The sequence below is a fragment of the Phascolarctos cinereus genome, unplaced genomic scaffold, assembly GCF_003287225.1.
Source record: "Phascolarctos cinereus isolate Bilbo 61053 unplaced genomic scaffold, phaCin_HiC Scaffold_8;HRSCAF=390, whole genome shotgun sequence".
NCBI classification, from domain to species: Eukaryota; Metazoa; Chordata; class Mammalia; order Diprotodontia; family Phascolarctidae; genus Phascolarctos; species Phascolarctos cinereus.
Window position 1 is genome coordinate 66,985,318 of NW_027556291.1, and position 14,633 is coordinate 66,999,950.

The window sequence follows — 14,633 nt, forward strand, 5'->3', positions numbered from 1 at the left end:
TCTATCAGTTTTCCAGTGATAAAATTGTATCATCCTCTGGGTATCAATTTTCAAATTAACAGCATCTTGTATAAGAGCACAATGATTTTCCGAAAATCATAGCCCAAGAAAAATTAGAAGCTTAACAGTAACACAAATAGTGTTATGGATTTTTAAGATGTGCCAACAAAACATTTTGCCAGTCATATAACATCAATTCAGTTGAATGAATGTCTAAATCATCTTACATGGAAAATCACTTCATCCATCTATCAATTTGGCATTCTATACTAATCACATTAAAAAACCAGTATAGAATACTTACACTTTTAATTCTTATTCATGCAGTTTCTCCAAACATTAAGTGTATTTTCAGTTAAGGTCAGATCTAACTATAGAGAGTCAAGCATCACAATTATTTCACTTTAAATGGGACCATGTTATAATTCAGTTTTAGGACAAATTCAGTCACATCAACTCAGAATTTACAACCACAAATGCTATCATTTAAAATCTCAATTTTGTCAAGGACCATTAGCTGCCAGCACCTCAAATTATAGAGCCCACTGCCTTCAGTTAGGTCAGTTCCAAAGATTTATGGTGGCAGCCTCCCAATCTCCTTGTCTTCTTCAAACATTTTAGCATTTACAAAATTCTTCAAACTATAACTTGGACATTTATAGCAAATACTATTTTAAATAATATAACAATATAGAATATTATATAATATATTATATAAAATTATATAATAATATAATAAATGAAATATATTTAAATAATACATTTCAGTTACAAATTTAGTCTTGAATTAGTTTATAAATTTCATAAAGTTCATAAATTTGTACGAACTAGGAAAAAGTTTTCCCTTCTTTGCTGGTCTGTCTTTATTTCTGTAACCCCAGCTGATTAGTGCTGAAATGACAGAAAGTATCTTGCAAGTTTTTTTTCTTCTTAGTGAAACCTAATGTCCCAATGAAAGTCTGATGTGGGAGTAAGTCCCTGTTTACTGGGATGGAGGATTTAGCATCAGACTACAGAAACTTGGGATAATTGTTTCAAGTATGAAACTTCATTAATCTTTCCCAGCACTAAACTGTCTGGGTGCAGTTTTTTACATAGCAGTCTTTATGGCTGGCTGCATTTTCTCCTTAGAAATCTTCCAAGGTAACAGAATCTGCAAATACTAGATATGGCACAAGACAAGGTTTTCCTGATAAGCTCATAGAGAAGGTAGAGAGGGAGAAAAAGAAGGGTATTCTACTGTTGGGGTATGAGCATTTGGCTTGGGAAATGTGCCACCCTGGGCAACTGTTTATTTTGACTAGTACTCATACACTGAGCTTGCCTCATTAACCTAGGTCATCCTAAATGAATGAGTGACTGATGTTAGCTGACTTGTTCATCAGGTCATTCAATCAGCTATGGATAAGGGATTCCCTCTTGGCATTTCATGTGGTTCAAATTGCATCCATTGTGTTTGAGTCCTGGATTATAGTTTCATACTTACCATGATATCAGGGCAGCTGTTGCCAGTATAGTCACAGACACAATGGTCACAGGAGGGTTGAGGGAAATACAGGAAAATAAAAAAAGAAGAGAGACAGAGAGAGAAATATCTACCAGAGGACTGTTGGCCAAATTTAGAACCCTTGGTTGATCAATCCAAGAAGACTTCATTTGCCAATAAGTGTGGCTAGGCTAGCTCTAACCTTACTCTGAGTAATTCCACAGGTCAGGGTGTCACACAGCCCCTTATATTATGTAGAGTTCAAACAAAGGAACAAGGACTGTATTCCACCCAAACCCTCAGATTACTCACCTGGTTCTTGCCATGTAGATTGAGTCTGTCTAGGTTGATCCCACCTCTTGGGTTGACCGTCAGAGATCCTATTTTTGAAACCATTTTTGATGAATGTTTCAAGTGTGAAATATTCACAACATTTTTTCAAAACTGAGATAATTTAGAAAGAAGTTTATTAAGTCATCTGACAGAAGGGAAGCTGAAAAAAGGAGTGACCCGCTTCCCCTAAACGTCTGTAAGTTACACATTATCTTGAGTTCAAAAAAAGATGAGCTCTGTCCTCTCCCCACCTCCATAGTACCCCTTTCCAAGATGGTGGTGGCAGCTTTTTCCCGGCTTTCAGGGCAGTGGTGAAGGGGGAATAAAAAAAGGCTAGGAAGCAGGGGTTGGTGGTGCTGAAGGCAGGACCTGGGCACAGGTTCTAGATAATGCCTCACACACCTACCCCTCCAGGGCCCCTCTGGACACCCTACATCCCTTCAAGTGACAACCCAAGTCCAGTCACACACTAAGATGTTTCTTCAGATCCTGAAGTGGCCTTACATGCTGACTTTGCTTGTGGACTCCTAGCTGGCTGTCATGATATACTTGTTCCTCGGTGATTTCTATAGCCTTGGTTCCCTATTTGGTCAAGCCTCAGGCCCCAACTTTGATTATTCACTACCCTGTGATGGCTATTCTAATCTCAGCTGCCAGCCTAGGGCCCCTCCTGTCCCAGTGGCTCCTGTGGCTCTGGATAGTTCGCTCTGCTCCCCTGAGCACTCCCTACTTCTAGTGGGTCGTGTCAACGTCCCCTAGCCCAGTGCCATCAGTGGCACAGATTTTGGAGAGGAACCCTCAAGTAGATCAGGGCCAGTACCATCCAGGGGACTGTGAGCCTTAGTCTCTCATTGTTGTCATTGTGCCACATTAAGCTCAGGAACCCCATCTTCATCTGCTACTTTACCACCTGCATCCTTTTCTGCAATGCCAACAGCTTGCCTGTGGTATCTATATCATCCACCAGGCTGGAAATAAAACATTAAACAGGGCAAAGTTGCTGAATGTGGGGGTATGGGAGGCCCTTTGTGATAAAGATCAGGACTGCCTATTTCTGATTGATGTGGACTCACTACCTGAAAATTACAATCTTTATGTGTGTGACCCTGGGATGGGGGGCAGGCATGTCATTGTTGCCATGAATAAATTTGGATATAGCCTCCCATATCCACAGTACTTTGGAGGGTGGGTCTCATCTCTTTATCAGTGCCTGAAGATGAATGGTTTCCTTAATGAGTATTGGGGTTGGGGTGGACAGAATGTTGATATTGCCACTAGAGTTCATCTAGCTCGTATGAAGATCTCTTGATCACCCATCTCTGTGGGATGGTGAAACACCAAGGAGAAAAGGGAAATGAAGAGAATCCCCACAGGTTTGAGCTCTTGAATCAGACATAACGTTCGTGGACACAGGATGGGATGAACTCATTGACATACCAATTGCTGGCTCAGGAATTGGGTCCACTTTATACCAATATTACAGCAAACATTGAAGTTGATCCTCCATGGCCCCAAGCCTCCCTTGGGTCCCAAGTGGTTCCTTTTAGGTCTTTCCTTGTCAAATGCTGTGGTATCAGCCCCTGGCACAGCCTGGCCTTCTGTTTATGTTTCTCCCTAAAATATTCTACAGAATGGGGCCCCCAAAACTCACTAAGATATTTCAGCATTTATAAAAATATTCAAACCATAGTAGAGAAACTACATTTCAGTCACAAATTTAGTTGCTAATTAATTAATGACTCCATAAATTTCTGCAGACTGGGTAAAAAAAGATTTCTTTTCTTCTTATGTCTCTTTTCTGCCTTCCCAACTTAGCCAGAGTCAGAAATGCAGAGAAAGATCTTATATTTTTGAAAACTTTAAAAGTTCCACAGAAAAGTTTTCACACTTTATATCTTTTTTCCTTTAGCCGATCAGGCCAGGGGAAAAAAGTCAGCTGGGTTTACCAAGACCTATAATACAGAAAATACTAACAACATACTTGACATTATACAAATAAAACACTTCTCACTTCAAATTTCCAATAGTCTTTTTTCTTTTTACTCCTAATTAAAATGTGAATCTCCCATAAATTCTTATAGTACATGAACTTGTCAGGATTGAAACTCCCATTATCTGGCTATTGCCAGTGTCCCTGAATCTTCACATAAAACAAGTCCATTTTCTGGTTTTGGCTATCAGTGAAAAATGAAAATAAATGTTAGCAACCTTATATTGGTCTCCCTACTAAGGAGGCTGGGATTGTAGGCGATTCAGCTCATTGGATGAGGCTGTCTCTAGGTACCTCTCCATACAAAAGAGTTTTGTTTGTAAAGTCATTCTGGGAAGAAGTAGGTGTCCCCCCTCCTCAGGGTTCAAGTTGCTGGATCTTTTATCCCTAAGACACATAGGGAAACCCTAGTCCTGAAACACACAGGACTCTTCCAGAATTCTGTCTTCAAATACAATTTTCTATTATTATCTGAGTCTATGCCTTGACTCTAAAATATTTGGACCAGCAATCTGAAAAACAGGCTGAAAAATATAGGCAGTATGCCCTTCACACAACATGAGACCTGTAGGTGATGATCACTCCTCTCCAAATTTCTTTAAAAGGTTCCCAAAAGACTTTAGTCTAATGAGAATTATTTGGCCAATCGAACTGACTTACATTGTCCATGTTATTCTAGTATCCTGCCAACCATGCCAATTGTTTTGTGACAGTCCTATGGCCTGAGGGAGTCCTTCCTGGGAGGACAGAGGGATCATTTATTGACTCTTAGTTTCTAGGACAGGGCTTACAGTTCCTGAGAGATATGATGAAAATATTTCTTTCCATAAAATTGAAACAACCACTAGAAAAGTAACTAAGTAAAACCAGTCTTATCTTGTTTTGCTGGTAAAAGTCAGTAAGTAGGACAAAGGTTACTCTTTACTTACAGTGCGCATGCTTAATAGGCTGATATACTAACTTCTCCACCTCTGGGCAGGGTTAAGAGGCCATTTTCTGAACATGTGACATATGTAGGAGGAAGGATGTGTCAAGGAGTAGATGTGTAATAGGCATGCTGGAAAGTTGTACACTCTGGAGCACTCGTGGCCAGGCTTAGAAATAAATAGTAAACTCTTCTTTGGGGTGTGTGTGTGTGTGTGTGTGTGTGTGTGTGTACACCTGCTTTTGCAACTGTGTAATAAACTGTGCTTTTAACGTCATCTTTTCCTGAGTTCGAATGAGTTATTTCTCACATTCCTCAAGATGAACTTTGTTACTATTTTTAATAGCTCTATAAAGTAATTCTTTGGTAGGTTAATTAGAATGGCACTAAATAAGTAAAATAATTTAGGTATTATTCTCATTTTTATTATATTTGCTTGGCCTGCCTATGAGCAATTAATATTTTTGTAATTATTTAAATCTGTCTTCCTTTGTATGAAGAGTGTTTTATAGTTGTGTTCAATATGGTTCCTGTCTGTATCTTGGCAAGTAGATTCCCAAGTATTTTATACGGTCTGAAGTTATTTTAAATGGAATTTTCTATCTCTTCCTGCTGGGTTTTGTTGGGAATATATAGAAATCTTGATGATTTATGTGGATTTATTTTATATCTCGCAACTTTGCTAAAGTTGTTTCAATTAGTTTTTCAGTTGATTGTCTAGAGCTCTTAGCACATCATATCATCTGGAAAAAAGTAATAATTTTATTTCCTCATTGCCTAATCTTATTCTTTCAATTTCTTTTCCTTGTCTTACTGATATAGCTAATATTTCTAGAATAATATTGAATGATAGTGGTAATAATGGATATCTTTGCTTCACTCATGATCTAATTGGAAAGGCTTTTAGTTTATCCCTATTATAGATATAATGCTTCTTCTTGGTTTTAGATAGATACTACTTATCATTTTAAGAAAAGTTCAGTTTATTCTTATGCATTCTAGTGTTGTTTTTTTTTTAATAGGACTGGGTATTGTATTTTGTCAAAAAGCTTTTTCTGCACCTATTGAGATAATCAAATGATTTTTGCTGTTTTTGATATTGATATGGTCAATTATGTTTATGGTTTTCGTAATGTTAAACCATCCTTGCATTCCTGGTATAAATCCCATCTGATCACAGTGTTTGATCTTTGTGATGTATTGCTGTAGTATCCTTGCAAATATTTTATTTAAAATTTTTGTGTCAGTATTCATCAGGGAAATTGGTCTGTAGTTTTCTTTTTCTCTTTTTGCTTTCCCTGGTTTAAGTATCAAAACTATATCTGTATCATAGAAGAAATTTTGTAGGACTCCTTTAGCTATTTTTTTTTCAAATAGTTTTTGTAGTATTGTAATTGTTCTTTAAATGTTTGGTAGAATTCACTTGTAAATCTGTCTAGTCCTGGAAATAGAATTAATAACTAGAATAACTAACCCATAGAGGAAAATAATTGAAAAAACCATAAATGAGTATTCTGTTTCCTCCTCTGTTAAACCGGGCAATTTATATTTTTGCAAATGTTTATCCATAATGATGGGGTGCTTGGGTGCTTGTGTTTAGGTGCTTGTGCTTGTACTTGGACCCCGGTTTCTCTCTAGTCTCAGAAACACTGTCTCTGACAATTTCTCCCCAGCCCAAGGACACTGTGCCTAGCAATTAATTAATCATGAGTGGGCCCCAGCAAGACCCTTATCTCTCTCCCTGGTGCAGCTACACAAAGCTGGGTGAAAGAGTGCTGGGCTGCTCAGACCCCAGCCCTAAGATCATGTCTCTGGAAGCCTCCCAATTCCTTAGTAAGCTCCTGTCTTGTGAGAAAACTTTCCCTTGTTGCAGAGCATTCTCTAATCTGGACAGAGAGAGAGGGGTATCTTGTCTTGCCCAAGGAGTTTTGTCCTTGGCTGGTGCAAGGACTCTTCCTCCTACCAGATTCCCAAGATCCATGCCTCTGACATCTCCCTCCCTGTCTGGTATACTCCCTACGTTTCTTATCCATAGTTCCCAAAGACACCTGGACCTTTAGATTACCTAATCAGTATCCCTGGCATTCCTTTCCCATGCCCTTTTCCATATAAACCCTAGCTCCATCCTCAGTCTCTCATAGGTTCCTTAAGAATCCTTGTCCGCTGAAAAGCGTAACAATAAACTTTTTACTAATTTGGCTTAAAGAATGCTTGAGTCTGTGAATTCATTCCAGATGACCCCGGCCTGTACTGCACTCTTTGAGGGGTGTCACCCTCTCAGACTGCAGCAATTTCACTTAGATTGTCAGTTTTATTGGCATATAATTAGGCAAAAATAGCTCCTAGTAATTGCTTTAATTTCATTTTTATTGGTTGTACATTCATCCTTTTCAATTTTGAGGCTGATAATTTGATTTTATTTTTTCCTTTTATAAATCCAGTTAGCCAATGGTTTATCTATCATACTGTTTTTTTTTTAATTATAAAATCAGCTCCTATTTTTATTTATTGGTTCAGTGTTTTTTTTCTACTTTCAACTATATTAATCTCTCCATTTATTTTCAGGATTTCTAATTTGGTGTTTAATTGAGGATTTTTAATTTGTTCTTTTTCTAGTTTTTATTTTTTTTAGTTGCGGGCCCAGCTTGTTGATTGGCTTTCTTTCTTTTATTGATAAAAGTGTTCAGAGTCATAAATTTCCCCTAAGTACTGCTTTGGCTGCATCCCACAAATTTTGGTATGTTATCTCATTGTTGTCATTGTCTTTAACAAAATTGTTGATTATATTTATGATTTGTTCTTTGACCCACTCATTCTTTTTTTTCTTTTTTTTAAAATTTTATTAATTTATTTTGATTTATCAATAATCACTTCCATATGCTTTTGAGTTTAAAATTTTTCTCCCTCTTCCTCCCCACCACCCTCCCCAAGATGGCGCACAATCTCATATAGGCTATACGTTTACATTCCTATTAAATATATTTTCACATTAGTGATGTTGTAAGTAAAAATTAAAACCAATAGGAGGAACCATCAGAAAGAGGAAACAAAACTCAACAGAAGAGAAAAAAAAATAGCAATTCAACTTCCATAGTTCTTTCTTTGGATGTGGATAGCATTTTCCATCATGAGGCCTCTGGAGATGTCTTAGATCCTTGTATTGCTGGGAAGGGTTAAGTTTATCAATATTAGTCATCTCACAACGTGGCTTTTATTGTGTACAACATTCTCTTGGTTCTGCTTATTTCACTCAGCATCAGACCATACAAGTCTTTGCAGGTTTTTCTGAAGTCAGCCTGTTCATCATTTCTTATAGCACAATAGTATTCCATTACATTCATATACCACAACTTGCTCAGCCATTCCCCAATTGATGGGCATCCTCTCAATTTCCAATTCTTGGCCACCACAAAAAGAGCTGCTATGAATATTTTTGTACATGTGGATCCTTTTCCCATTTGTTTAATTCTCTTTGGGATATAGCCCTAGAAGTGTTATTGCTGTGTCAAAGGGTATGCATTTTTATAGCCCTTTGGGCATAGTTCCAAATTGTTCTCCAAAATGGTTGGATCATTTCACAACTCCACCAACGATGCATTAGTGGTCCAATTTTCCCACATCTTCTCCAACCTTTATCATTTTTCTGTTTTGTCATGTTGGCCAATCTGATAGGTGTGATGTGGTACCTCAGAGTTGTTTTGATTTTCATTTCTCTAATCAATAATGATTTAGAGCATTTTTTCATATGACTATAGATGGCTTTAATTTCTTCATCTGAGAACTGTCTGTTCATATCCTTTGACCATTTATCAATTGGGGAATGGCCTGTATTCTTATAAATTTGACTTAATTCTCTATATATTTTAGAAATTGACCCACTCATTCTTTAGGATTAGGTTATGAAATGTAATTTTCATTGCATTATGGTCAGAAAAAGATGCGTTTAATATTTCCACTTTTCTGCATTTTTTGTGAAGTTTTCATCCCCTAATACATGGTCTGTCTTTGTGAATGTCCCATGATTAGCTGAGAAATGGGGGGCATTCCTTTCAGTTCCCATGAAATATTCTCCATATTTAAGTTTTCTAAAATTTTATTCATCTTCTTAATTTTTCTCTTATTTATTTTATGGTTAGATTTATTTAGGTCTGAGAGGGATAAATTGTGGCCCTCTACTATTACTGTGTAGTAGTTTTTCCTGTAAGTCATTTAACTTTTCCTTCAGATTAAGGCAATGCATGAATTTTTTTTCTCAATTTTTATCTAGCTAAGGTAATACACTTTTTACCTTTCCTCATTGGCTGTGTTTCAAGACCTGAATTTTAAATCAGAGCATCAACATGGCACTGAGAGAAATTATATTGAAACGTGTTGCATATCTTATCCTAAATATATTTTTATATTGATTTTTGAATTTATCACTCCCCCAAGATTGGACCTCAGAGCACAGAAACAAAACTTGTTCTTAGCAATGTATTTTGTGTATTCTCAGGACCATCTGAGCTCTGGTAACCAATGTTGTAAGAGTCCCAGCAGCTATGACACTATGCGATTTTATGGTCAAAGCTAGTCCTGAAATTGCAGGTTCTAATGGCTTTGCAAGCTTTGATATTTCTTCTCCTAAGTGCCCTCCCAGTTCTGATATTCCCTTTTCTATGGCATCTCCTAGGCTTGACATATGTTCAGATCTTACAGAATCAGATAGTTTCAGTTCTCTGACTCTGATCAGTTCCTTCCAGGTTTGATAATCTAGGTAGGAAGGTCCCATCCAGCTCATGCCCCATGAATTCTAAGTTCCCTCCAAGCTCAGACACATTCTTTGTTAGACATACTTCCTCAAGTATCATATTCTGGATACTATATAAACTGCTAGTTCTAATATTCAGAGCTTGGACTGTTGTCCAAGTAGGAAATTCTCCATTTTAATACATGCTCTTGAAAGGTACTTCTAAGTCAGAGCTTCTATTTTCTAAAAACCTTCTCAGCCTAGTTATTTCATATTCAAAGGCCTTCCTGTCCTGATATGCTAGGTTTTTTTTTTCCTTTTCACTTAATTAAACAGTTTTAGCATATTAAATGGTATATATTTATTAGCAGTACAGTTATTTAAAATCACAAATTGTTCCTTTTCTCAATCCTTTTTACTTACCTTAATTTTTAAAATAAATATAGGCCGTTCTTTAACAATAATAGAAATATGTAGCACATCCTTACCCCTTGACACTGCATAAAATTACTTCTTGTTAGTCCTTTCTTTCACTTTTTTCCTTTAAATTCAGATTAGATTTGGTATATTCGAACTTCCTCTGGCCTTCTGATTCTGGACATAAGTTTTAATTCAAAAGATCACCACTGTGCTAATGCAAATTATTCTGTAATATAGCATAACATAATATAACATACCTCAAATAAACTTTTTTTATTGTTCAACTTTACAACTATTCCATATAACTTGCAACTCTGAGCACAGAAACGAAGCATGTTCCCTAAAATTATTTTGTATGCTGTCAGGACTATCTGAGGTTGGATATTTATATTTATATTATATATATATATATATATATATATATATATATATATATATATATATAAAATATAGATTATATATAATATAGATTATATATATATATGTATGTATATATATGTATGTATATATGTGTATATATATATATATATATGTATGTATGTATGTATTATATAGATTTATATTCTAAGAACCCTCCTGGCTCTGACACTGTGTGTTTTATGGCCCAAACTAGTCCTGAGATAGTAGGTTCTAGGAGCTTTCCTGGCTCTTCTAGTCCTTCCTCTGTGTTCTCTCCCGGCTCTAACATTCTCTTCTGTATGGCTACTCCAAGACCTGCATCCTGTGTGCTCAGATCCCACACAATCAGACAGTTTCTTTTCCCTGGCTCTGACCATCTTTTACTTTCTGTTATCTAAATTCTCTCACAAGTTTGATATTCCAAGTTGGATGTCCCCAATCTAGCTCAGGCCCCATTGATTCTAAACTGACTCTAAGCTCAGACATTCTATGTTGGGCATACCTTCCGAAATCTCATATTCTGGCTTCTTTATCAGCTCCCAGTTTTGTTGTTATGAGGCTGGACTGCTCTTCCAGTACTGACATTTACCATTGTACTGATACAAATTTACTGAAATATGTATTGCACCTTCTATACTAAGTGTACTTTAAAAAATTTACTTGTCCCTCACTTTACATTTGAACTCTGAGCAAAGAAATAAAACTCCTTATCACCTGACGTGTGTGTTTTCAGGGCCATTCAGACTTTGATAGTCTCTGTTCCAAGGTTCTTCCCAGCTCCTACACTCTGAAATTTTAAGGCCACTGCTAGCCTGGAACTTGGATGTTCTGAGGACTTTCCTGGCTCTGAAATCACTTGTTCTACCTGCCTTACCCACAGAGACAGTCAGTGTGCTCACATCCCATGGAATCAGACAATATGTTTTCTCACACTCTGACCATTTTTCATTTTCTGTGTTCTGAGGTTCCCCCACCCCTACCTTTGACATTCCAGGAACCAAGGCTCCATCTAGATCAGGAACTCTTGATTCTGAATTACCTCCAGGCACAGACATTTTAGGTTCTTCATGCCTTCTAGGGTTCTGACTTCTCTGTCCACTTCCAGTTTTGTGATTCTGACCTGGACTGCTGTCCAGGACATGAAATTCTCCATTTGAAGCTCTGTCCTCTAATATATTCCCTTGAAAGCTACGTCTTACACTCTATTTTCTAAAGACACCCACAGACTAATATTTTGTGGTTAAAGTGCCTACCTTCCTCTGCTATTCTAGGGTAGTTTTTTTTTCCTTTTTCAGTTATTTAATCAATTTTGTATATTAAATTATATATATATATATATATATATATATATATATATAAATGTATTTGCAATTCAGTTACTTGAGAGCACAAATTATTTCTTTTAAATTTTGTGTACTTTATTTTTGAATAAATATTGACCAAAAATAATATTGATATATACAGAAGCTTTAACCCATCAAGACACTGCAAGCAATTACTATGTTTTCCGTTATTTTTCCTTTTCCTTTTTAAAAATAGGACCGGATTAGTTATTGTATGTTCATCTTTTAACTTTGTGTGATTCAGGACATGAGAGTTCATTCAGAGAATCACCATAAATTTTACTGACATATATATGTCATCCCATACCCTAAATATATTTTGTTATTGTTATTTAAGTTTACCTGTCGTTCCTCCAAGTTTGTTATTCTGAGTACAGAAACAAAACTCTTTCCCAGCAATCATAATTGGGTTTTCTTAGGACTGTCTGAGCTTTGATAGTCTATGTGCTAAGAGTTCAGCTCTGGTCAAAATTAGTCCTAAAATTGCATGTTCTCAGGGCTTTCCTAGCTCTGATATTTCTTTTTCTAAGTGCCTTCCCAGCTCTGATGGTCTCTTCTCTATGGCTTCTCCCATGTCTGACATTCTGTGTGCTCAGATCCCATGGAATCAGACAATTCTAGTTCTCTGACTCTCACCATCTGTCACTTTCTGTGTTCTAATGTTCCTCCCATGTTTGGTAATCTAGATTAGAGGGTCCTATCCAAGTCAGGCCACATTGATTCTAAATCGTTTCCAAGCTCAGACATTCTGTGCTGGATAGACCCTCTCAAGTGCCATGTTCTAGATTCTGCATAAATTCCCGCTTCCTGTAACCATCATCATCATCATCAGTAATAATAGCTAATGATTATATAGAGTTTACTATGTACCAGGCACTGTGCTAACCCTAACTTTAAGCTCTTCAAGGGTGGCACAAGTCACCTAGCATAACTCCTCAGCTCTACTGGTGCAGCAACCCATCCATGAGGCTGTGAGCCAGGCTAACAGTAAGAAGATAAAAACATGATGAAGATGAGATTGCAACCCACACTCAAAGAACCTGTGCTGATGTTGAACAAGCACTTGCAAAGAGAATTGTAGGGAAGAAAGAGCTCTCTGATGCAGAGGAAATGTCGGCTTTGGGATGCACTGATCATGAAGTGGAAGAGGAAGAAAAAAATTCAGAAAAGGAAAATTTCTTAAGGCTGTAAGGGAAGCAAAACATCAAATGGTAAAATTCTTGATAATTCAGATTATTCATTTGAGGTAAATAAAAGAAAGAAGATTCAAGTCAGCAAGGCAGAGGAAAGAGGAAACAATAAGAGCATGGTATTAGTGGGAAATTTACCTGTATCCTGTAAAAAAAAAAAAAAAGAGCTGAAGTCATTTTTTAAAGAGTCAGGACTAACAGAATGTGTATGATTCTGTTCTTTGATTGCAGCCAAGAGCACTTTATCCAGAAAGATTGCTGCATTAAAACATGAAGTTCAACCTGAAGAGAAAAGGATTACTGTTTATGTTGCTGCTGAAAAGGCACTGAAATGGTGTTCAGAGTGCAGAGAGATCGCGCATCGGTGCTGAACTTCAAGCTGACGCTCCTTTGAGGGCGAAGAGATCAGCATTTATGGGGAACAACCTCCCTTCCAAAATTGAAGAAGCCACTACTCTTGAGCACTTCTCTGTGGAAGCGTTGGAACGGTAAAAGTTGTTAGAAACAAAGTCACTGGAGTTGGCCAAGGGTGTGACTGTGTCTTCAATGCTGTATAACCTGCTTTGGGACTAAACAACTCTGAATTAACGGAAGAAAACAAATCAAGCATTATGGTAATAACGTCAAGGTGCAAGCACCACATACTCCATGCAAAGTTTTGGAGAATTCCACCAAATTTAAGTGCAAACTTAATTTCTCTCCTAAAAATACAGGACAGCATTCTGAAAATATATTTCATATAGAAAAAGCTAATTCCTCAAAAAAGAAATGGCAAAAAAAGTGGAAAAAGTAAAAAGCAAATGGAAAAACACAAATAGAGACTCAATCTGAGACTTTTTAACTTGTTGGATAACTTACTGATAAAGCTATGTTCCATTAAATAAAAACAAAAATAAACAAGTATTTTTTCATTTGATCCTTACAACAGCCCTGAGAGATAGATGTTATCAATTATCCCCACTTTAGAAATGAGCAAACTGAGGCAAATGTGGGTTAGGTGACAGGCCCAGAGTCACATAGTTTTTAAGGTTCTCAGGCCAGATTTGAACAGAGATCTTCCTGACTCCAGGCCCAGCACTGTATCTGAGCCTTGCAAATCTCCTTTCTAAGCTCTGTCCATCCTCCAGTATATTCTCTTGAAAGGCACTTCTAATTCAGATATTATATTTTCTAAAGACCCTGACAACCTTGTCATTTTATGGTTAATGCCCCTTCCCTCCTCTGATATCTTGACTTGTTTTCCCCCTTTTACTTATTTAATTGGTTTTAGTAAGGACATCTCTATATTAGTAATACAATTAAAGGACATCTCTACATTAGCAATATAATTATTTAAGATTACAAATTATTTTTCTTATGAATTCTATCCTGTGTACTTACCTTATTTTTTCCAATAAATACATCACATTCATCAGTAACAATAGTAATATGTACAGCAGCCTTAAACCTTGAAAAAAAAACCACATGCTTTTACTTTTTTTGTCAGTTTTTTCTTTTCATTATTTTCCTTTTCATTTAGATTAGGTACTGCATATTAAATTTTCTACTTTGGCTGTGTGATTCAGGACATGAGTTTTAATTCAGAAAATGACCATTGTGCTTATATTATATTGATACATATGTTGCATTTTATGGAATAAATATACTTTTTCCAATATTCTTAAAATATAACTTACCTTCGCAATAATTTGTTCCCCAAAGCATGTGCAAAGACTCCTCAATATTGATACTGTGTGTTCTCAGGACCAGCTGAACTCTGATAATCCATATTCTAAAAACTCTTGAGCTTTAACATCATGTGATTCTATGGTGAAAACTAGT

At 36.6% G+C, this 14,633-nt stretch overlaps 1 protein-coding gene and 1 pseudogene across 3 annotated transcripts in view; both read left to right on the top strand.

Annotated features, from left to right (window-relative positions):
* The window catches only part of LOC110203309 (uncharacterized protein C8orf48-like), a 195,515-nt gene that overhangs the window by 94,134 nt on the left and 86,748 nt on the right, over positions 1-14,633 (top strand). The window contains exon 8 of one of the 3 annotated variants that reach the window (XM_078147991.1): positions 13,044-13,715. The exons of the other annotated variants lie outside the window; for them this stretch is intronic. Coding sequence (XP_078004117.1) covers positions 13,044-13,079 — 36 coding nt within the window. The 3' untranslated portion in view covers positions 13,080-13,715. Of the gene's footprint in view, positions 1-13,043; positions 13,716-14,633 lie in introns of those variants that run through there. 3 annotated transcript variants of the gene reach the window in all.
* LOC110203314 (beta-1,4-galactosyltransferase 3 pseudogene) lies at positions 2,187-3,547 on the top strand (annotated as a pseudogene).